The 22875-nt window shown below is 46.0% G+C and overlaps 2 protein-coding genes across 5 annotated transcripts in view; both read right to left on the reverse strand.

Moving 5' to 3' along the window:
- Positions 1–200: 200 nt before the first annotated feature.
- Positions 201–7310, reverse strand: LOC128811892 (aquaporin-12-like). The gene is given in 7 exon segments (XM_053985831.1): positions 201–1090; positions 1942–2058; positions 2489–3251; positions 3253–3327; positions 3329–3361; positions 3363–3461; positions 7302–7310. Coding segments are annotated over 7 exon segments (1278 nt in total). The 3' UTR covers positions 201–908.
- Positions 7032–22875, reverse strand: part of PAK2 (p21 (RAC1) activated kinase 2) — a 42808-nt gene continuing 26964 nt past the window's right edge. For 3 of the 4 annotated variants that reach the window (XM_053986935.1, XM_053986937.1, XM_053986938.1), the window contains exons 5-15: positions 22705–22736; positions 22227–22334; positions 20793–20925; positions 20290–20353; positions 19791–19839; positions 17809–17921; positions 17527–17644; positions 15597–15696; positions 12969–13165; positions 12157–12294; positions 7032–11272 (exon numbers count right to left, since the gene is read on the reverse strand). In XM_053986935.1, coding sequence (XP_053842910.1) covers positions 11186–11272; positions 12157–12294; positions 12969–13165; positions 15597–15696; positions 17527–17644; positions 17809–17921; positions 19791–19839; positions 20290–20353; positions 20793–20925; positions 22227–22334; positions 22705–22736 — 1139 coding nt within the window. In that variant the 3' untranslated portion in view covers positions 7032–11185. The remainder of the gene's footprint in view (positions 11273–12156; positions 12295–12968; positions 13166–15596; positions 15697–17526; positions 17645–17808; positions 17922–19790; positions 19840–20289; positions 20354–20792; positions 20926–22226; positions 22335–22704; positions 22737–22875) is intronic. The other variant, XM_053986939.1, reaches the window with a different exon arrangement.

Raw genomic sequence — 22875 nt, forward strand, 5'->3', positions numbered from 1 at the left:
TCAGCACAGCCTGGGGGGATCCCCATTTCCAGGAGGTGTTTCCCCCATTTCCAGAGCAGGCAGCAGGCAGGGCAGAGGTGTTTGGCCATCACAACGACTCCCATTTTCAGGGATGTCTCCCAGCAGGGCTCCCAGGAACGACATCACTCGCCCAAATGCCAACCACAGCATTTTATATTTTTTTTTCCCCCCACAAAATGTAATTTTATAGTTAGGAGTATTTCACGTAGACATGGAGCAGGGCCCAGGGATGCACAGACCCTTTTTCCAACCACAGACCCTTTGCACACCATTTCTTGATGCTTTACAGCACCAAAACCCAGGCTAAGCACATTCCCAGAGGAGCAGGTTCTCCCGTGGCCAGTGAACTCTCTTGCCTTGGAGCATTTTTAATTCCTCTCCAAGAATTGCCAGGTTCAGCCTGTGCAATTCAAGGACTTCAGGTCAAGTTTAACTCAAAACCCACCAATTTTTAACCAATATCCATTAATAAGTCGAAAGATCAAAGCCTGTCTGCTCCCCATCCAAGGCAGTTACTGGCTTATACTTTGTTTTTAGGGCTGCAAGAGACCCAGTGGGGTTATTGCAGGCATTGCACGGTGCAATAACCCCGGGTTGCTCAAGCCTGCCCATGGAACAGTCCCAGCTCTCTGTAAGATTCCTGGCAGTACAAGAAAACCAGCAATTTATGCAGAAGTGTCCCGTGTTTTCTCTCTGAGGCAGCAGTGTGGGCTTGAAACAACATTTCAGGCTCTCCAGGGAGGCTTTCAAAGCAATTCCCAAAGGAGCTCAGGGGCTCAGGCATCCTGCGAGGATTCCTTTGTGATGCTTTCAGGACTGAACGAGCTGCAAAATCCTCCACACCGGGAAACCCTTTCCCAGGAAAAGGGCTGCCGGGACTCCTGGGCTCAGGCACGGGGCTCCGAGTTGCTCTTTCCCCCTTTCCTCTTCCTCTGTGGTTTGTCACCCTCCACCTGCGCTGTCACCTTTGCCTTGGGCACCTTGTATTTGCTCTTCTGGCTGTAGAGGAGGTTTTTCTGGAAGAGGCGTGGGATGTTGCCCTGGAACAGCAGGAGGGCAGCGAGCATCCCTGGAATGAGAGCACAGACCCCTTGTCGAGCATCTCCACCCTCCCCACAGCTCAGCAGCGGTTTTGGATCCTTATCACAGCCTACACCATGACCAAAAGGCAGCTCAGCACCACTGAAGTCCCTACGGAGAGCTGAGGGACCCTCACTGTACTGCTTTAAGGAGAATTTGCCACTCTGTCCTTAACATAACAAACAATGCTTGTTTTGACCCATAAACCACCCCAGTGGTTTTCTGGCAGAGAATCATTAAGGTTGGAAAAGTCCTCTGAGCCCATCGAGTCCAACCATTCCCACAGTGCTGCCGAGGTCACTGCCGGTCCTGACCCGAGTGCCACACCCACATGGCTTTAAATCCCTGCAGGGACAGTGTCCCCAGCACTGCCTTCAGCAGAGTGTGCCAGTGCCTCATCACTCTTCAGGGAAGTCGTTTTCTCCATACCCAAGCTAAACTTCCCCTGGGGCAACGTTTCCTTGTGTCCCATCAGAGTTACCTGGGAGCAGAGCCCGACCCCCACTTGGCTCCACTCTCAGCACACATCCAGCTCCCCATGACCACGCTGGAGCTGAGGACAACCTCAAAGCATAGCTCAGCCTGCCATTGCCCTAAAACCCTTCACTAAACTTCCCCCAGACTTTGGCTTCAGGGAGATTTCTGCCCTTGTACCATGCAAAAGTTGGATTTAAAAAAATTGGATAGCAAAGAGATGACCCCAGAGTTAACGAGGCAGGATGAAAAGTGACACTTGCCATTGGCAACCCCAAGTTCAGCCCTTTGCCAGAAGAGTCCACGTTACACTGAGCATTTGTGCCTTGCCCCCATGCCAGCTCCTGCCCCCTGGGAAGATCTCACCTGCGAGGGGCCCCAGCCAGTAAACCTTGATGTAGTCCCAGAAGCTGCTCCCCGAGCAGTGGAAGGTGGTGGCTGTGGCCAGGGCAGGGTTGAAGAAGGCCCCCGTGTACGCTCCGGCTGTGTGGGAAGAGAAACGTGGCCAAGAGTCCCACTGCATCCTCTGGAACACTGACAAAGGGCTGTGACCCCTCCTGCCTGCCTTCCCGGACTGGGGAAATCCCACCCTTGTCGCCCTGAACTTGGTGGGAAGCAGGAAAGCTCAGAGCCGGACTGAGGCATTGCGGTAGGAGACGTTCCAGGGAAGCGATCCCAGTCTTGAGCTATGGCTGTGAGCCAAAATTCACCTGCAGCCCAGAGAGGCCAAACTGCCATCTTCATCCCAAAATGAACACTCTCAAAATAACAGAAAACAAACACCTTAGTAGTCATTACCTCGTTAACCCCTGCCTCCCCAGTCCTGGAAGATGAAAAACAGGGGGCTGTTCTTCCCCCACAAATGAGGTACTTTTCCAAATGACTCAGGAAAAGAAATGCCAGTGCTGCTCACCTGTGTAGGTCAGGAAGGTGACAGTCACTGCTAGCGCAGGGACCCGGCACAGGGGGTGACTCTGCTGCACCTTGAGGAGGACAAGGTGGAACAGGAAGGAGCAGGAGCCTTCCACGAAGGCAGCGTGGGGCAGGGAGGCGCGGACGGAGGAGCCGCACTCAGGCACGATCAGGTTCTGGATGAAGTGCAGCTGTGTCAGCTCCCAGGACCAGTAGAGACGCGTGACAGCCCAGCCCGTCCCTGCACCCACGCCCTGGGCCAGCAGCTTGGCCGCCGTGGCTGCCAGGCTGGACTCCAGGAGCAGGAACTCCTGCAGGGATACGGTCGGGTTGGCGGATGCTCCGTCCAAAGAGGCGGCGTGGACGGCGGAGAGGAGGAAGAGCAGGGTCAGGACCACGTCCAGGCCAAAGCCACCACCCCAGGGGCCGATCTCCATCAGCATCCTCAGCTCAAGGTGGCTCACGCACAGCTGGAACGAGCCAGCAAATTCCCTGGCAAGGCAGCCATGTGTTCCGGGGGACAGAAGCCTCTTGGAAAGCCACCTGACCACCTGGCATACCCCAAAACCCAGGAAAAAAAAAGCAATGGAGACATTCAAGCCATCCATAGCAAAGGCTGTGCTGGGGGCAGAGTCTGAGAAGGAGCAGAGGAAGCTCCTGCACCTCCTCTTTATAAAGCCAAGCTAAAGCAAACGTGGCACAGCCCGACAGGCCTGGGAAAGGCCACACGTGTGGCCCCCACGGGGCAATGCCAGTGCCACAGGGAGCTGCTGGACTCACAGCAGCTGGAGCAGCCACCAAGTTGTTTGTCCCAGCAAATCCTGGCGCTATCTCCACCAGGCACTGAGCCCCCAGCCCCGGCACTCACAGCTGAGAGCCCACAGCAGCTCCGCAGAGCTGACAGCTCTTCCAGAAGGAACAAAACACTTCCATTTTCTTTCTGCTTGGCTCCAATGCCTGTGGCTGCTCCACCCCTGGAAGTGCCCAAGGCCAGGTTGGACGGGGCTTGGAGCAACCTGGGATACTGGAAGGTGTCCCTGCCCATGGAGGGAGTGGAAAGAAATAGATTTAAGGCCCCTTCCAAACCAAACCATTCTGGGATTCCATGGTAAACAATACATGATGCGTCTTCTGGGTCATTTCCCTGATCTGCAGCAGAAGTGCCACCACTCTGAGCCCAAATTTGCCATCCCTATAGGTTCTCCAGCATCCCCAGGGCAGACAGTGCTGGCAGGTAACCCAGCTCCTCTCACTGCCCTGTCACACACACAGAGCCAAGAGCTTTGATTTGGGCAATTTTATTTCCCCTCTTGTCATTTATAGAAGGAATTACCAGGAAACCTGGGCTTGAAGCACACTTGGGCAGGGATGAGACCCTTCATACAGTTCAAGGTGGCTCCAGCAGTGCAGCCCAAGCCATGAAAAGCAGGAGCAGATGCCTCAAAAGCATTGGAGCCTCTCCCTCAACAGCCCTTAACAGCAGAGAAGAAACACGACATTGTGGGGATGCTTGTGAAGGCCAGAGCTCAGCACCTCCCTCCCTCCTTTCATCTTCCCTCCCCACTCCTTTCTATGCCCAAGTGCCCACCCAGCAAAGGTTTTGGGAAGGGTCCATGGGATCACTGCTCCCAGCCCTGGCTTTGGAAACCAGGGGAAGTCTGGGCAAGGAGAGGGACCAGCTGCCAACCACCCATCATCCAAGCCCTCCTCTCCTTTTGGTCAGCCTGCCTCAGAACTTCTCCCAGTTTAACACTTTTTACCACAGTTCACCCTCCAGATGGCAAGACAAGCACCCATCTTTCACCTCAAATGAACAAATGACTTTGCTTGAATTACAGAAAATGAAATATTCTTTAAGAGTCTCATAAATTAGTAATTTTGTCCTCAAGAAAATTGACCTCTGGCAGCAACGAAGTGCTGGTCAAAGCTACTCATCACTGCAGAACCAACCATCAAATACCTAACATCACAATCCAACTCAATTCTTTCCACCTCCCCTCCCTCCTCCTGTGTTCCTCAGGAGTAGAGAAACCAGCAGTTTCCTCTTTAGAAACATAACCTCACAAGGACTCAGCAACACAGCCCGAATCCAGTCCCTGGAAAAGAACCACCAGATCACAGGACACAGACTGGTAAAACTGGGAAAGAAATTCCAACATCTTTTCCTTTCCCCAGAAATGGATTCCACCCTTCTTTTTAATCCTTGTAAGAGTTGGGCCTTAAGAAATAAACATTCCAAGGTTTAAAAACTATTTCTCACCCATTGCTTGCAATTCTGCCCATGGCACACTTGTGGGATGTTTAACCCAGGCTGGAGTGAGGAGCTGGGAGCTGTTGATTCCAAGGATAACTACGGGATTAAACAAGGCCAGTGGCTCATTTGTGTTAGTGCTGACAGCAGCCTCCGTGCAGCTTTGCAGGGCTGCTCTTCTAGGAACAAAACTACATAAAAATTCCAATATTCCCACCAAAGACCCCTTTTCTGTAGCTGGGACATCAGTGTCCTTCTAAACCAAACATGCTTTCAGGGCTTAAAATGCAGATATTTAAGTTTAGCCACTGGACAGGAACAAGTCGTCACTTCCAGGTTTCAGCAAAATAAACATTGCCCAAAAACACTGAAGGGCTGCAAGAGCTGAGCAGAGCCACCCTGGCTCCCTCACTGTTTTTGCCCTCAAAGAGGCAACAGCTACAGGAAAAAAAAAAAAGTCCTTTGTGAAAGGACCCGAATCCTTAGAATAAGCATTCACTAAGAGGAAAAAATAGCAAAGATGGGTCACCCTTGGCTCTAGAAATCTCAAGGAATTCCAGAAGACAGCTATCCTGAGGAAGGTCAGCCCTGCACATGGTGTGGGTGTGTCTCCCCTCCAGACCATTCTGAGGAGCTGCCCTGAGTGTCCCATCAGTGTCCTCAGCACTGATCCACTTGCACCAAGCTGGATTCACTGCCCACAAGCCCGTGCACTGAGACACATCCGTGCCTTGACAGAGCCTGTCTGCTCTTCCCTCCTCTGCACTGACTCAACACAGCTCCAAAGCAGAAGTCTGGGGGCCCTGAAAGAGAATGAGCAACCCCTAACTTCCCACTGGGAAAATCCCATTAAGAAACCCAAACCACTGGTCCCTATGGGCTGTTCAGGTCAACGGGGACTTGAAATCTTGATGGATTTGACTTGATGATCCTAAAGGTCTTTTCCAACCTTACTAATTCTGTGATTTAAAGTGATGATGTGCTGGAGGACAGTCCCACCGCAGACACCAGCTGGGAAAAGCAAGACAAGACTATGTTGGTGCTGCCTGCTCCCTCCTAACTGGCTGCAGGTAGAGAAATCACAGAAAGTCATTGTTCTCACTTGGTGGTATTTCCCTCCCTCAAGGAAAAGAAATCCTTCCTCAGGCTGAATTCAAAGCAGGGAAAAGAGCTCTTGGAGAACCTGCTTCCTCCACACATCTGGAGAGCAACAGCCAGAGTTTGGCTGAGCTCAGCAAGCTTTCATGTTGCTTCCTCACATGACTGAGGACAGCTGTTTTTATTAAAAATAATCTTGAGAGCAAAATGCAAGTTATATTTTAAAAGGGGAAAAAATGCAGCTGTGCAAATCCCTGGGAGCAGGGATCTATGGACAGCACAGTGCTCCAGGACAGGAGCCCCTGGAACTGCAATGAAACCCAACAATGCTCTTCAGGCACCATGAAAACGCTACTAATGAGGATCCTCACTTTTCACTCACCCTGGTTTTAACCAGCCTGCTCCAGGTGCAGTCCAAACAGTTGTGCTCAGCTTTGCAGTAATTCACTGCAGCCAAACAGCAGCCCTGAGAGGGAGAAACTGCTGCACCCAAATTTACTGCCTTCAAAAAATATGTTTTAAATAGCCAATCTTGAATAAGCTGATCTCAAAATATGGGGCTGCTCTTGGGTTTAGTCTCAGGCAGGTATGTGCAAGGGATGAGCAAGTTCACACAAGACTTAGGAGGATTTACCAAGGACTTGCAACTTTCAGCCGTGCAAGCCAAAAATCAACCAAAGCCCTGCTCTCCTTCAAGTATCAAAATCCCAACAGTCCTGAGTTCCACTAAGCACTTTCTCCTCCTGCCCACTTTTCCCCCAGAAATTAAATGTCATATCACTTAAATGCAGTGTTAAAGAACACCAGTTTAAATGCAAAGAGTGGATCGTATAGGAAGACAAAGATACTACAACAGATTGGTAACCCTGAAGAGACAGGCTCTGAGCAAACCAACATTCTCACGTCTGGGTGAAGCAGCTGCTGGAGATGAGTGGTTTCCTCATTTCCCTTTGTCAGTGTACGAGCAAAGCTTGTACAACATGCAAGAAAGGGGAAGAGCCCATTTCCCAGCAACACACGGGGAACACAGGATATGCCAAGTCCTCACCATTCACAACTGAGGCAGGAACTTCATGTGGAGCCAACTGACGCAGCTCAACCCCAAAGTAAATCCCTCCTTGGCTTTGGCTGGACTGGCAGGCCAACATCCCACAGCCTTTTTGTAGGTCCAGTGGAAAACAAAAGTGGCTCTCTGCAGCCCTGGAGGCCAAGAGGCACCATGGATCTCATCCCAAGTCCTCGAAGAGCTGTCGGCACCCGGCGCCCTCACTCCCGTGGTTCAACGCTGATCAGCGCCGACGGAGCAAACCCAGGAGCCAAATCTTCCCAGCAGGCAGCAGGACAGCTCAATTCCCGTGGATCCTGTGCCAGAACATTTATAGGCAGGATAGTGGATGGTACCCATGGTACAACAGAGCAGAGCTCTTGGGAGCAGCTCCTGAATCATCACATCTCCAGAGGTTACCAGGCCCATCGGTCCCACCCCAGCACTGGCCAACAGAGGGGAGGATGCAGCTGGGACAGGCCAGGCTGGTGTTTGCTTTGCTCCCTTCACATGGAGGGCGAGGGATTTCTTCCAAAGTGGGTGAAAAGGGGGTTTTGGAGCTGCTCTCCTCCCACCAGCAATCCAGAGTTTTTCTGGGAGGCACACACAGGAAAGCTTGTGGGGATCCCAAGGCTGGTACTGACACCCATGAGTAATACAACTTAAAAGAAGCAGGCTGGTATAGCATAAAATTATATCCACCATCATTAAAGCATTCATCAGAAGCTTAGTTACAAATACAGTCTGTTAATCTCAGTAGAACACCGACACATGAACCCTTTCAGATAATCTTGTTGTCAAAGGTATAAACTCATGACAGGGAAAAGGGAGAAAAGACCCCAAAGGTTTTTTTAGAAGTTTATTTCTAGCCCTGAAAGAACAGTTATTAAACGAAGTCAACAAATACAGTAGTTAATATTGCAGTAACAATTAAATAACATAATGGGATTAAATTACACAAAAGGCAACATTAACATCTGAAGACAGTTAAAAAAATAAAAAGAAAGCTTGCACCTACTTCCATTCCCATCAACAGCATAAGGAACAGAGGGAAAAACAGACCAGAGAGATTTATTGACTCAATTCCAGCTGGAGAGACCCTTAATCACATTATTTTTGCTCCCTCCCCAGCCCCTCTGACAACAGGACCCATCTGCTGTAGCCAAACCTTTGCACCTCCCTGCACAGAGAGCCAGGGGGGAAGGCTCCAATTAGTCTCATTAACATCTAAGGCAGGGCAAAGTGCTCATTCCCATGGGTTATTTTTAATAAGAACTCTGATTGGTTCTATGAGAACAACATCCCAGGAATCTCACACTCCCTGCACACTCACACCTCAGCCACAAGCTGCCCAGCTGACACTTCACAGGGACTGTGTGCACATCTGATCCCCACTCAGGATTTTGGGTGGGCACCCAAGAGGGAGGCACAGGAATCCCCCCATTTGGATGCAACTCATCCCTTCCCATCATTTCCTCCAGCTCTGGCTGGTCTCCACTGCCCCAGTGCCACAGCAGAGCTGACAGCCCTGCACCCACTCAAGGTCTGCACTCTGCTCTCACCAGGGAAAACCCACACCTTGGAGCTTCTCACCTTGCAGACACCCTCAGAAAAGCGATGCCTGACCCTCCAGACACAAAAGCACAGCACAAAAACCTTCTCCTGGCTCTCCTTTCCTGCCAGCCCCACCTCTGATCTCCATGGAAACCTCACCATAGAACAGCTGCTGCGTGGGGCCAGGGAGATGCTGGCACTTCCAAGCCTTGGAGCTGAACACTGTCCCAGGTCACACACACAGTTTAGGAACTTGGGATTGGGCCAAGTTTTGTGCATTAGGATGGCTGAATCTTCAGAAATAGTCTCCTAAGCAGGCTAAATTGGGCAAATTTTGCAACATGTGTTTTAAACCATTCTCATTCACCAATAAAAGTGAACTAATAAGTTAAAATTACTTATGATTTCTTGTTTTCTATTTAAAAAAGCTAAATTTATCTAGATTGTGCCATTAAAAAAAAAAGATGAAAGAAAGAAAAGCTCCCATTTTAACTCTGGCACAAGGAGTTTCACCAGGTCCATTGCCAGCAATGGACAAAGAGGGAACCACTGGTACAACAGGTTTTTTTCCCCAGCCAAGCCTCCTCACTGCTCCATTTGACCAGGGAGCCAGGACACACTCAAAACAGGGTGATTACAGTGTCCACGGCTCATAATAAACTTTTTTCCAGGCAAATGCACTTGGATTACCTTACCTGGCATGAGACACTTCCTTGAATTTAAAATTTAAAGCTATAACTGTTGTCACACTTACAGCAAGAGAGATTTATCCCTGTGAGGAACAGTTAAGATAATTAACCCAACACGGATTTTAGCTACCACACAGGAGCAGACCACAAGCTGAACCTGCCCAACAAGGCACCCTGCTGGCCCCACACAACCCCCAGGAGCTGTGAGACCCCAGCTCTGCTCCCCTCCACCATGCCCCCAAACTGCCTCTGCCATCCTGCCCGGCCGCTCTCACCTGGAAGTTTGTTTTCTCACACCTTGGCTACCAGTCCCCAAAATGTCATTCTCTCTATAGAGATACTGAAATTCTATGAAAATGACTTCTATCCCCTGCCAGCAATGTTTGGAAAAGTGTGCAAAAATTTTTATTCAGGGTCCTCCATCCACACCCAACCATAGCTCTGTCTGTCCCAGGCCCTGCCCCACTGGGAATGCAATACAATCCCACTGAAGTCATGGTTATTCTTTCACAGACTCATTTGGCACATTGGTACTACTTGGCTCTTCCTTAAACACTTGGGGAGGTTGAAATGCATAGACTGTAGCATTAGAAGGGGCACAGGTTCTGCTAAACTCCACCCTGGCAACACCCCAAGAACTCAACCGCTCAGGCTGTCGCTGTCCTTCAGAAGGAGGCACTTTTTGTTGCGTTGAAGGGTTGGCTGCAGCCATCCTGGCTAGCACAGCATCCTCGGTGACAAGGATCAGAGTGACACCAGCCAGTCCAACAGGCCCCATGATGGTCTGACAGCACGGCTCCCCCTCTGCTTCATCTCACAACTTTGGCATCTCCAGGTGTTCATCATCATCTGTTCAGATCATGTTTCCAAAATCCTGCATCGTCAGTGTCCTCAGATCTGGTTATTTGTTCTTCTGGTTTCATTAGTACAAATGGAGCACATACAAAACTGGAAAAAAATAGCTCTAATACTTTAAACTCTGACAACTCCATAGGTTGATGCATTATTTGCTTGGCGGGGGGAGGAGGGGGGAAATTACAACATATACAAAAATGTATTTGATACAAAGAAGGGAAATGTAAAATAAAAAAAGTCAAAGGCACCAGCATAACTTCCAAAGCCCAAGTCAGAGCACAGATACAAGTTTGTGAACCACCCACTGCACCAAGCACGTTATCCCTCAAGCTTCTGGCCAGCAAGTCTAACAGGGAAAAAAAGCAGACAGGAAGACAGCTGGAATTTTTTCTTGCCCTGACTAGAACTGATCATTTGATCATAAATAAAGTATCTGACCCCAACCTACACATCCATAACCCACATCCAAAGACTTGACCGTTCGTTACAGTTCTACAAAGAGGCCACATTTTTGATTAAAAAAAAATGTCCACAGAGCACAGGCATTAGAAACAGCTGAATACTTCTCTTCCCCCTCTCTCTCCTTTTTCATCTTAAGAAGTGAAAAGCATCTCCATACATTATGATTCCTTAAGTAACTGAGTTGTTGATTCTACAGTACAGCGACAGCTAATCTGAAAAAGAAATGAGGGGCAAGATGTACCTTCACATTCGCCACACCTGCCGTGAATCTGGTCATTGGGAGCTTCCCACAGGGATTGCAGGTAGAGGGGAGGAAGAGGAGAGTCAAAGAGATCAGCAGGTAAAATTAGTACTGCTCTCTGAAAGCTTGAATCTGTCATTCAAGTATTGAAAGTACCCAGAGGGTACAACGGGAGCTGTTACAGCGAAGTCGTTAAAACCCCTTAAAGCCCCAGGCACAGCAAGTGGTATTTCTGGGCTGTCTGGGAAACAAAAATCAGAATTAAAAAAACCCACAAAGGCCAGTAATTCAGCCCTCAATTCCTTCTGGACCCCAGACAGGGATCTCTAGAGTTGCCACAATGTATTTGGGTGTCTTCTGGATGAGAGTTTCTTCCCTTTTGCAGATGTTTCCCACCCCCACAAAAAACCCTTCCCTCCCCCCCCGAAGTGTAACAATTTCATATATTATAAAGATTTGTAAAATACAAACACACAAAAAAGGAAGAAGGCTGTGGCAGGATGTTAGCGGTTACTCTTCATTGCTTCTTTGGCTGCCAGGATCAGTGGCGTCAAGCTGGACAGAGGTTTGGCCAGTTTCAAGAAGGGGTGCTGCCAGGAAGACAGAAACATGAAGAATCATTGAAAGACACACTTTTAAAGGTTTCATTTCCAGCAGGATTCATGTTTCCATGGAGCTAGGCAGCAATGAATTAACTGCTGAATTGTGTCATGTGTTTCTCCTGATGGTTACAAGGACAACACGATCCCAAGCTGGCTGGGATCACGCTGCCTTGCCCCAACAGAGTTTCTCCTGGAATACCACACTGTTTTTGGAAAAGGTGAGTATTGAAGCTGCACTTGCAATGAGCAAAACAAAGATCTAAACAAGAAATAATCAGAGAAAGATAAGAAGCAGCAGCTGGCTTTAGTGGGAAAGCCTCTACACCATCTGCCTCAGAGCTACTCCTTGCTCTCCCTAGGAATGGCATCAGTGATTCTCTCATTTAACAAACCAGCCTTCTTCCAGTGTACAGAAAGTATTTAAAATCAAAACTAAAAGGAGAAATGGTGTCACTGCTCCACTTGCTTAGCTCATAGGGCAGAACTCTGCAGGGAGAAAGGAAACCTTTCTTTTCAAGGCTTGAACACTGATGTCAGACCAGCAGATTATTTCATCAGGAGTTCTGAGGGGGACATTTGCAAGTGGAAGTATGAAAAGCAATGCAAATGCTATCAATGACCACCCTCTGAAAGGAGTTCCTAAACTGCTGGACACTTTGGCAGTGGCAGAGTGAAATCACAGATTTTGATGGAATAACTTTGGAGTATATTTTAAATCTTTCCTACCAACTGCTCTCACTACAGTTCCCAGGAGAAAACACAAAAAAAAAAAAAAAGAAAAGAAGAAAGGGTGCCAGTCAATGGAGTGGCTCATTACAGGCTGACCTGACTCTGCCTTCTGGACCTCACTGTGAGAAGAAGTGGAGTCTCACCTGTAGCAATTCTTTGGCTGATCCTCTTTTCTCCACATCCATCTCCAAACATCGGTTCAAGAAATCCCGGAATATTGGGGACAGTTTCTCGGGGTTCTGGAGTTCTGGTGTGCCATTAGTTGCTATCAAATATAAAGCCTGTAAAATGAACAATAAGGTATAGCCAAAACCAAGCTTTAAAAGATGCCAAACTGACCTGCCTTGTGGCAAGGCCTCAGATGAGAGGGCTCTGCAGCTACTTCTCCTCAGCTTCAGGGATTAGAACTGTAAAAATGCCACATGTGTAGGAACTCATGACCTATTCTTGCTAGTAGCAAAATAATGTTCAAGATCTTCTGGCAAGAGATACTGACCTTAGCAAAGAAAACATCAGTTTGTGACACAGCAGTACTTTCCATAATATCCTGGGCTTACTTTCCCCAAATTATCACAGAGGCCTGAGGTCAAAGTCCTGTGTTTTATTTACAGGCAGGCAAATCTTTTAAGTACCATCAGAGAATCCCAGACTGGCTTAGGTTGAAATGGACCTTAAAGCCCACCTTGTTCCACCCCCTGCCTTGGGCTGGGACACCTTCCACTATCCCAGGTTATTCCAAGCCCTGTCCAACCTGGCCTTGGACACTTCCAGGGATGGGGAGTCAGGGTAAGGCTGACTGCAAATTCAAGACAGCTGCCTTCCTCTGGAGCAATTTTCTTGTACTGCTGAAGCTTGTTGGCTTTTTCATTTCATTTTCTTTTTAACGCAGATGCAATTAATGAACAATTACTGACAGTGCTGAAAACCCAGTTCCAGCAACACCAGGGCTTCTTACCCTCAGGGGGTTCTCGTTGAGGTATGGGGGCTCTCCTTCCACCATCTCAATAGCCATGATGCCCAGGGACCAGATGTCCACTTTGGGGCCGTAGGCTTTCCGTGTGACCACCTCGGGAGCCATCCAGTACGGAGTTCCCACCATGGTGCTGCGCTTGCTCTGCTCAGGGGTGATCTGGGCACAGAACCCAAAGTCAGCTGCAGGACAACAGAAGTTTAAGAGGTTAAACTGGTGCATCCCAAGATGTGGTTTTCCTAGAAGACTTTTCTATTGCTACACATACATTTCATTGAGAGGGGTTTGGGGGTAGTTTCTTCTTTCCTCCCCCACTACATTCTCCGTATTAAAAAAGCCAACGTGCAATGAAAATACAAAACCTGAAGGTGCTTAAGCAGGGCAGAATTCCGTGGAGTGAATACAAGGCTTTTGTCCTCTGGAAACAAGAATTACCCTGCAGAAGAATGGTGTTTTGCCCAGTCCTTCCTTCAAGAGTTCTAGAATGGTAACAGCCAAAATAAGTGATCGGGCAGAACACAGGCAGTGTTCTGCATGTGGCGTGCTATACAGCCTGAATTAGAACAAATCCATCCACAATCCATGGCTTCTGCCCTGCTAAAGATTGGACTTGTGCAGCTACTGAGGTCAACATTTCACAGCACTTTGGCCATCTATACGGGTACTACAGCCGACAGACACGGAAACAAGGCTCCAGGGAAGTGCAGTGCTACCCCACTCAGCAGCAGGAACCTGGACAAACAAACCTTTCCACAAGGTAACTACCAAAGAGAACAACCACACTCAAGAAAACAAGAAAAGTCACCTATTCCTATAGCCTTCAGGTGCAGCAGCAATGCATGTCCCATCATGTTACTTTATCCAGCTGCAGCACTCCCACTTCCCAGGCATGTAAAGCATCAATAAGAACACAGTTAAGGCAGGAGACAGATATTACTTTATCATTGACACTAAGTTAGAGAAAGAGAGAGAGAGAGAGAGGGAGAGAAGAGAGAGAGAAATTTAAATTCCAGGGCGATTTTGGAAGTGTTATGCCAAGCAGTGCTAAGGAAAGAGCCAAGTCATGGAAGTGCCAAGTTGTACCAAGACCATTTAACACAGAACTACCCCACCCTGACAGTCAAAATGCTGCCTTAAAAAAAAAAAAACCAAAACCAAACCTATAGGAGTCACCAAGTTTCTCCTGCACTTTTTGGCCTTTTCAAGGTGTCACAGTCACCTCCCAGCACGGCCCAGGGAAGCAGTACCATTGTGTTCTCCTGACCTTCCAGCCAGGCCTCCAGCACAGAGGAAGAATTCAGGCAGGAATCCAGTTTCACCCACCAGTAGCATGTGTAGCTGCACTGGTGACACCTGTCCTGTCACCAGACTCCCTCAGAGAAGGGGAAGAGTTTAAAAAGAAGGTGCAGCGTCTCCCACCCTAAACTTTTGCTAAAGCACTATAATGACACAGCCCCAGAACAGCTTGTTCAGCACTGATCACACCACCTCCCCTTCATACAGGGAATTTTTGCAGCTGACTCCTGTCTTCTCCTGTGTCTCCTTCCTCCTCATCCTCCCCCATTCTGATGGCATGATGATTTTGACTCAGCTACTAACTCTGTCCTTTGGCCACTTTGCTTTGACACCTCTTTTGCAATTTTGATCCTTCTCCAGCTAACTCTTCCCAGCCACATCCTCTGCTGTAACTGTTCTCTTCAGCCTCTGAATCCACAGCTTGTGCAAAGACACATCACATCCTTAAAATTGAATTCCCTATGCAAGCGAGCAGCACATCCAACAATGCTGGTATGCAAATCAGGTTGCTGGTAATCTTTCTTCACACTCCAGCTCATAAATCAAATGAGACTGCAAACCATCTAGAATAGGAATATTGCTGAGACACATTTTCATGGCACTTGAAATTCCTACTGAAAACACTTTTTGCTTCACACCTTTTTGCCTTAACTCTTCGATTGTTATATGCTCTGTACGTTCCTACATACAAGACAGATAATGCACCTCCTTCTCAACAGTCCTGACAGCTACCAGTGCTTTCACATCATTTTTATTTACACACACCAGAAAAGGATTTACTGTCCAAGCCCATGCATGCATAACCATTATCTGAAAAGCAAGTAGTTTGTTTTATCATTATTATATTAATAAAAGTGTTACACTTCCAGTCCAAGAAAAGGTACAGGGTTAGACTAGACTGCAATAAATGACCAGTAATGCCCAATTTTCTTGTTAGTGGCCTTTTCATGAATGGGGCAAAGCATTAATATCATCCTAACAAAGCCACTGCAGTTTGCTGCAACTTTGCTCTTGCAATCATTCCCATTTTGCTTCACTGTTTGTGCCAGTTCCTTCCTATTTACCAACATATTCATGAGGCCACAGGTTTGCTTCAACATCCTTCTGGGCCAACACGTTCACAGCCCCAATCTGAGGGCCCTCAGAGTATCAGCACCTGCTGTCTGATACATATTTTATAACAGAATTGTTTTCTATTACTCATAGTCAATAAAAAACACCTTAAATTTCCCTGCCAATTCTCCTTCTACTCATTTACACGCCAGAGATTCCTGGAAAAGGGAGAACAGAACATGAAACAATTTGTCTGCTACTCACTTAATTTAACTGATCCATCCATTCCTAACAGCACATTGTCACTCTTTATGTCCCTGTGGATCACCTGGTTGGCATGGAGGAACTCAAGCGCTTGCAAGCACTGGACAGGAGAGAAAAAAAACAACACTCAGCATCCAGAAACAGAACTGCTGCATGTGAGCACAAATTCAAAGCTATGTTCACACCCTCAGCCAGCTCTGAGTGCAAGAATAGAAAGGTATTATTGAAAATAACCAGCAGAGGAAGCTCTTGGGCTAAAAAAATACACTCTGGATTTCAGGAGCTCAAAAATCATTTCACCATGGAGTTCCCCTATCTTAACAAATGAATCCTTTAAACTCCTCATCTCCCAAGATGCTCTCAGAAATCCCTGATGTTAATTTTGGTACTTCCCACAGATTATGCAGTGGAACCATAAAGGATTAAGTGAGAGCTTTTCAGGCTGAGGTCTCACCAAGAAAAATTGGTGAAACTTCATGTCCAACAACCACACAACTTCTACAGTGAAGGATGTAAAACATCTTCATTCTGAAAGGCACTAATACTGGTTTGCATTGTTTTCAGATGAAAACCTTTCACACTAAGTTGCTGCCCAAAACCATAACGAAATTTACTTTTGTTATTTGAGAATAAAAGGCAAAAGAACAAAAGCCAGATTTTTCTCTTTCCATCTAAGCAGAACATTTGCCATTTGCAGCTTGGCACAGATGTCCCCACTGAGGTTTTTTTTTTTTTTTTTAAATCTTGGTTTGCTTTATCAAAGTGACACTGATTTGCAAAACTAAATGTATCTAAAACACTGGGCAGCAGAGTTTTGACAGAGTACAATAGTTCAGTATTTGATTTTTTCCTCAGAAAAGTCGACCACTGTCACAGTAAATAGTTACTCTTTTGGCTCTCTGCTTCCAGTTCTGGTTTCTCTGGAAACCATTCTCTGTCCATACACGTTACTGTGCAAGTTTGCTTTCCCTCCCCTCCCCTGGGGTGAGTCACAAAATCTCTCGTCATGCTGATGGAGTCAGATGGGCTTTTTAACAGCCTCCGTTTCTTCTGCACAGCAGATAACACAATTCTCCTTCTGCCATGATAAAATCAAGCCTGTGCTGGATACTGGCACTTGCTCAGGGCAGAAACCACTGATAAGATGTGATGTCAGCTGCTTTTAACACTTTCGTTTGAAATCTTACTGCAACCTCAGAGTTATTCTAATTACAACCTTCTGAAGCATTATTTTCCTGAGAAATCCATAAAGAAAGCTTAGCTGGCACAGAACTATAGATGCCACACACTATGGGACAGTCTGCACTCAGTTCATCTTTATTTTAGTGTATGTTTAACACACTCCTGTTTCAGCAGATCTACTTTCAAACTGTGAGCAACACCATTCCCCTTCTTCCTTCTGGAAAACACTTCAAAGCTTTCAGGAGTTTTTATTTTTTTTCTTTTTTTTTTCCTCCTTTCTACATTACCCATACATGAATATGCAGCTTTTTTTCTTAGGGCCACTGAATGTTCTTTGTTAGTCCAAGTTAAAAAAGCCATTCCTTCCAGCTGCTAAACTTCTCTATTGCTCCTCCCTGAACTTTATTCATATTATTCTGTTAATAATAGTCCATATTATTCATATCTTTCTGTCAGCAGGATGAGGCACCCCAGGTATCAAACCCACAGACTTTGTTTGCTCCATTACCAAACATTCTCAAACACCCACCTCACAAACCACTATAGCTCTTTTGTCTTACAACTTGCAAAGCCCCAGTTTTCTGAGTTAACCTAATTTTGTTATTTACTGCAATTTTGATTTCTGCTCATGGTACCATTCCTTCTTTACTCAACAGCAATTGTGGCAATTAGTGCTAACCTGAGCATGCCATAAAAAACAGGGGAATAGGGAGCACCTTCATTCCTCAAGCCAGCCCCTCACACTCACCTCTCTGCAGACAGCAGCAATCTGTGCTTCATCCATACACGTCTCTGTGACCACATCTGTTAGAGAGCCTCCAGCCAGATACTCCATCACCACAAACAATTCATCCCCTACGAGGTAACTACAAAGAGAAAACCAAAAGCATGTCCCTGTGCCATCAGGGTGACAGTCTACAGAGGGCCTCATCTGCTTCCAAGACCCTTAGGTAGAGGAAGAGCAGGTCTGTGCAAGGGATAATCTCCTGTAACCCTTGGGATGAGGAACCAGCCAGCTGGCTGCATTTACCTGTCCAGGAAGTTGACTATGTTGGGGTTCTTTAGCTCCTTCATTACCAAGATCTCATTAATTATCAGCTCCTTCTTGGGCTGTTTCTGCAAATTGATCTGTTTAATAGCCACCTGAATAGGGCAAAATAAAACAGCAATCTCAAACCTCAGTACCCAAACCTTTCAGTCACACTTAATACAGTGAAAAGGCAGAAGGAATCCTGTAACAGGATTAAAGGAGTTTAGAACAGTTTGTGGCTGGCAAGTTGTTTATTTATCAGCATACAACTTAAAAGAATCCAGCTTGATCAACACACAACTTGCACCCGTGGCCAACATCATCCTCTTGCAGCTGAAAGGATCCACAAACAGCAAGAGGCCAGACCAGACAGCAAAGGGCATTCAGGAGAGAGAAGGATATTCACTCAATTCCATATCAACAGGCCTGAAGCAGAAGAGAATCCTGTAGCAACTCAGAGAGAAAATTTGAGCCTTCCAATGCAAGATGAGGCAGTTTCTTGTTCTTTATTCTGACCAAACTGGTGCTTGTCATAAGGAATGCTGCGAGGCAGAAGGAATTCCTCTCAAAGCCATTAATGAACTACCCAAGAGAGAAAAGGGAAGGTAAAGGCCCAGCTCATCCAGGAAATATGCTAACAAGGACAAGTACTACAGAGTTTGCAGTGGAGAAGAATCATCCCAGCTCTGTTAACTCCAACACTCTGAGGAGGCAGTTTGGAGTTCTGCAAGACAACCTGGGCTGAATCCAAAACCAAACACAAGAACCAAGATAATCCTGTAAAAATTATTGTTATTATATTAAGGACATTAAGGAAGAAATTCTCATCATTCTGCAGCACAGAGTAACAAAATAATTATGACTGCAGGTGGAGCAGGTTGGTGAGGATCTTGTGGGAGTTTGGAATGGGGACCTCAATGAGCAGATATTCCACAACCCCTCCTGAGCTCCTGTGCCATGCCCAGTCATCCTGCCTGAGAGGGAAAAAAATTCCAATATCTAACTTAAATTTCCCTTACAGCAATTTTTGTCTGTTCCCTCCTGTCACTGTGTAGCTCTAAGAGGAGTGTTCCTCCTACTGATGAACAAACCTAACTCTATCCTCAGGCATTGAGCAGAGGAAACCCGAGCACTGCATGAAGGCTGCAAGCCATCAACTGCCTGGCAAAGTGCAGAGCAGGTCAAAGAAAGACCCTGGACCCCAAAATTCACTCTGCAATCAGTAAGGGGACATGAAATACTGCAGTGTGCACAGAGCAAACTAAGAGACACTGAGATAATGGCAAGGCTCATGTTTCATCAAGATGTAGTGCTCCACTGCAGGACTGCTGAAAGGGCATTTACTTACCAGTGACCTAAAGAATGCCTACTTGTAGATATTTAAAGGAAAAATTAGGGAAGAACTTAAATAAAAACACTGAAAGAAAATGAAGGAGATCTGAAGTTAAACAGACACAAATAATTCCTAAAATCTGAGTCCCAAAAGCCCTCTGGGTTGTCTCCCAAGATATGGCCACAGGATACAAACATGCAGAGTACTGCTGATGCCACCAATTTCCTTGGAGAAACCAAGGGATAAATGCAAAGAGCAGGATACGGAGAAGACATTCTGACTGCAACAGGGCATCACATGAGACAAGCTGCTTCCCTAGAGACAGATACAGCCAAGTGAGTGAAGACTAAACAAAATTTTATTTCTGAAAACATAACACAACAATGCCTGCAATTCTTGAAGCATAAACTATTTTACAAACTCACTTCTGGAACACCTCACTCACTCTGCTTTTCATTGGAAAGACAAATCTCTGGTTTCAGCTTTCACCATCTGATTACTGTAGAACAAGGCACACTGTTACAACTGACTATGACAAACAGATCTGAGAGGTGATAGCAGCAATGGGAGCCACTGAAGGAAATCACCCAAATCATTCTGGCCACCTACAGAAGAACATTTAAACAAAAAATGAACCCAGCAGTCTTACCTCCTGCCCTGTTGCCACATCAATAGCTGTGAAAACTGTACCTGAAGCCCTGTGAAGAGAATGGAAAATGTTACAGCAAGTTGCATCTCCCTGCATAACAAACACACACACAAACAGCCAAATCAAAACCACAGAATTGGATATTTATTTATCAAAACCACAGAATTGTTTCAGTTTTCAATTCAAAATTTCCATCACTATGTGATGCCTTCATTGTTTATTTACTTTATTGTTTCCTGCCCAGAGAGGTCACAGCTGCCTCATCCCTGGAAGTGTTCGAGGCCAGGTTGGACAGAGTTTGGAGGAACCTGGGATAGTGGAAGGTGTTTCTGCCCACGACAGGGGATGGAACTTTAAGGGATGGGCTCTAAGGTCCCTTCTCACCCTAACTAGGGTGGGATTCTGTATACAGCCAACATCTCTGCCTGCATAGAAGTGGTGTGAGGCAGAGAACAGCACCCTGCTGCTAAGCACTGGCCAAGTTGGGGTCAATACTTACCCCTGCCCGATTTTTTCATATCTGGTGTATTTTTTCTTGGGATCTCCTATGCTTACAATAGTGCCTGAAAGGAAAAACAACAACCAAAAATTCAGTCCAATCCCACTGCCCCCCAACAGCAAGGCTGGCCTGGCCAAGATAGGCCCAAGAGTGGGTCAGCTCAAGTAGCAAAACTGCTGCACCAACAGCCAAAGCTGCAGGAGAACATTAACACAGTGAAAAATCACCATCAAGATGGTTATGGAACAAGCAACAGCAGAAACTATTCTGTGTTACTATGGTTTGATTGAAGTCCATTTGTGACACTGTGATGTGCATGTATGATACAACCCCAAAGCTGTTCTAGCCTTGTTTTCCACCCCATAGGGCTCCAAGCATTACAAACCCCTGAGCCAGCGCAGCGCTCTCAGCTGCTGCTGGACACAAAGCAAGGGTGAGGCCAAAACTCTAACATTCCTCCCCCAGCCTTAAAGCTTTTGTTTATCTGAAATGAAGGCACCTACGTAGTTTTTCCATGATATCTTCATCGGACATCTTGGTTTTCTTTTTCTGCTTATCCCCCGCTTTGGAGGCGCTGTCGGCACAGGTGTCACCGGCCGGGGCAGGGATGGGGTCAATGACAGAGCGGGTGTAAATCTGTAAGGGAGACCAGAGACCTGAGCACCTGCCCTGCCACCACTGACCTGCAGCTGGAACCCACCACAGCTCTGCAAAGATCCCCAAACAACACTTTATAACAGGTATGAGGCAGAAATTAGACCTGAGACACATTAAAGCTCCATAAAACAAGATGCTGGCAACGTTACTGACCTCTCAAAGAGATCCAGGCACCTCCTGAACAGAGAGGATGCTAGGAGATTCCACTGTGGGTTTCTCAGTTTTTTTATCTGCTTATTCCTTATAAACCATACTAGTTAACAGAGCAGAAACCACTATTTAATAGTGAGATCAACTTCTACTAAGATCTAAAGGAAAAAGATGCTTGACCGCCATGAAAAGAAGGATGAGATTCTCAAATATTTGCCAGTTTTCCCCAATTTAAGGTTTTTTTTAACAGATTTAATTTCTTGGAGCTTTATTTAATTTCCTCCTGAGCTGTTCACAGATATACACAGCTACTCCAGAAATATCCAGCTGTGGACCTCTCACCTTTTATATGTCTAAATCCCAAGAGTGGGAAATTAGAAAGCAATATCCTTAGACAAATAAACATAATTCACATTCGCACTCCTGAAGAAAGTGGGCAGCAGAGAGGCAAAATGTACAGCTCCCACAGCCAAAAGAAGGAGCTGGAGTAAGTGGGACCCATGGGACACCATTACCAAGGTGTGTAGATGAGTGCTGCCCTAAAAATTTATTAACATCTTCTCAAGCATTCCACTGCTCCTGTAGTGCTGATGACTTTGTGAGTGAAATAAGCTTTCAAATCTAAAATTTGCATTGGTTGGGGCTTAGGTGGTGTACTTGGAGGGGCTACCACACTGCAACCCAATCAAATAAAGGAAAGCAGATACATTACGTCTGTTATCACTGTGCTGCACAAAGTTACACAAATGGCCTACAGGTTTTATTTAGGAATAAGAATCCTCCTCATCATCACATGTTGGGTTGAAGGATAAGCATAACTGGATGTCTTCAACACAAGCTGACAAACAAATAGACAAATTTCAATGATCTGAGAGGTTTTTTTCCAACCTAAATGATCCTATGATTCTATTAACTACAGGATCCAACTTATCTACTAACTTCTATCCAAGATCTATTAATTTCTAATCCAACTGATATTCAGAAATTAGGTATTTTCTTAGCAAATTCAAAAAACAGAACTTTTCCCTAAAAACTAACAGCAGCTTATTGCCCAAATAAAACACTTCCCTAAAAAGCAGAAGTTCTGCAATGCTGAGAAATGCAGGTCTGTCAGTTTTACAGCTGCTCACCGATTTTGTGTGATCTGGCCGTGGAGCAATCACAGGAGGAGGAGCCTCTTCATCATCCTCATCATCATCTGCCACAGCTGTTGATGGTTCTGAACCTTTGGCATTGGTCTATATTTTTACCAAAGTTTAAAAAAGACAGATAAACAAATTGTCTCTCCCACAGTATTAAAGACTTCACGTTTTTTTTTCTTCACATTAAGAAAAAATAATTCTTACCTATGTCAAAAGAAAATAACTTAAACCACTCAGTCTATCCTTCAGTTATTACATTTTATTATGAGACTCAAACACTGTTGCTGCAGTGAAATATGCAACTGACCATTCAAATTTATGTTTCTATTCCACAAAAAAATTCTTAATTTTTATACTTTTAATCTTTACACAGTTTAATACTTCAAGATTCAGGATATAACAAGTACAGAAAACCTGAACTTGCATGCACCACAGAATATATAAAAATAATAGTAAGCACACTCACCGTTGGTGTTCCTGAAGGGAAACCATCTTTTTCTAAACAGGACAAATAGCAGAATATATAAAACCATCAGAAAAAAAGTGATAACAAGTGAGCTTTGTCAAGTACAGGGTAAGAATATTACAAAGCCTCATTACTAAGCTACTTTCAGAGAGAATTTGGAAGAAAAGTTGT

This window comes from Vidua macroura, chromosome 10 (genome assembly GCF_024509145.1).
Source record: "Vidua macroura isolate BioBank_ID:100142 chromosome 10, ASM2450914v1, whole genome shotgun sequence".
NCBI lineage: Eukaryota > Metazoa > Chordata > Aves > Passeriformes > Viduidae > Vidua > Vidua macroura.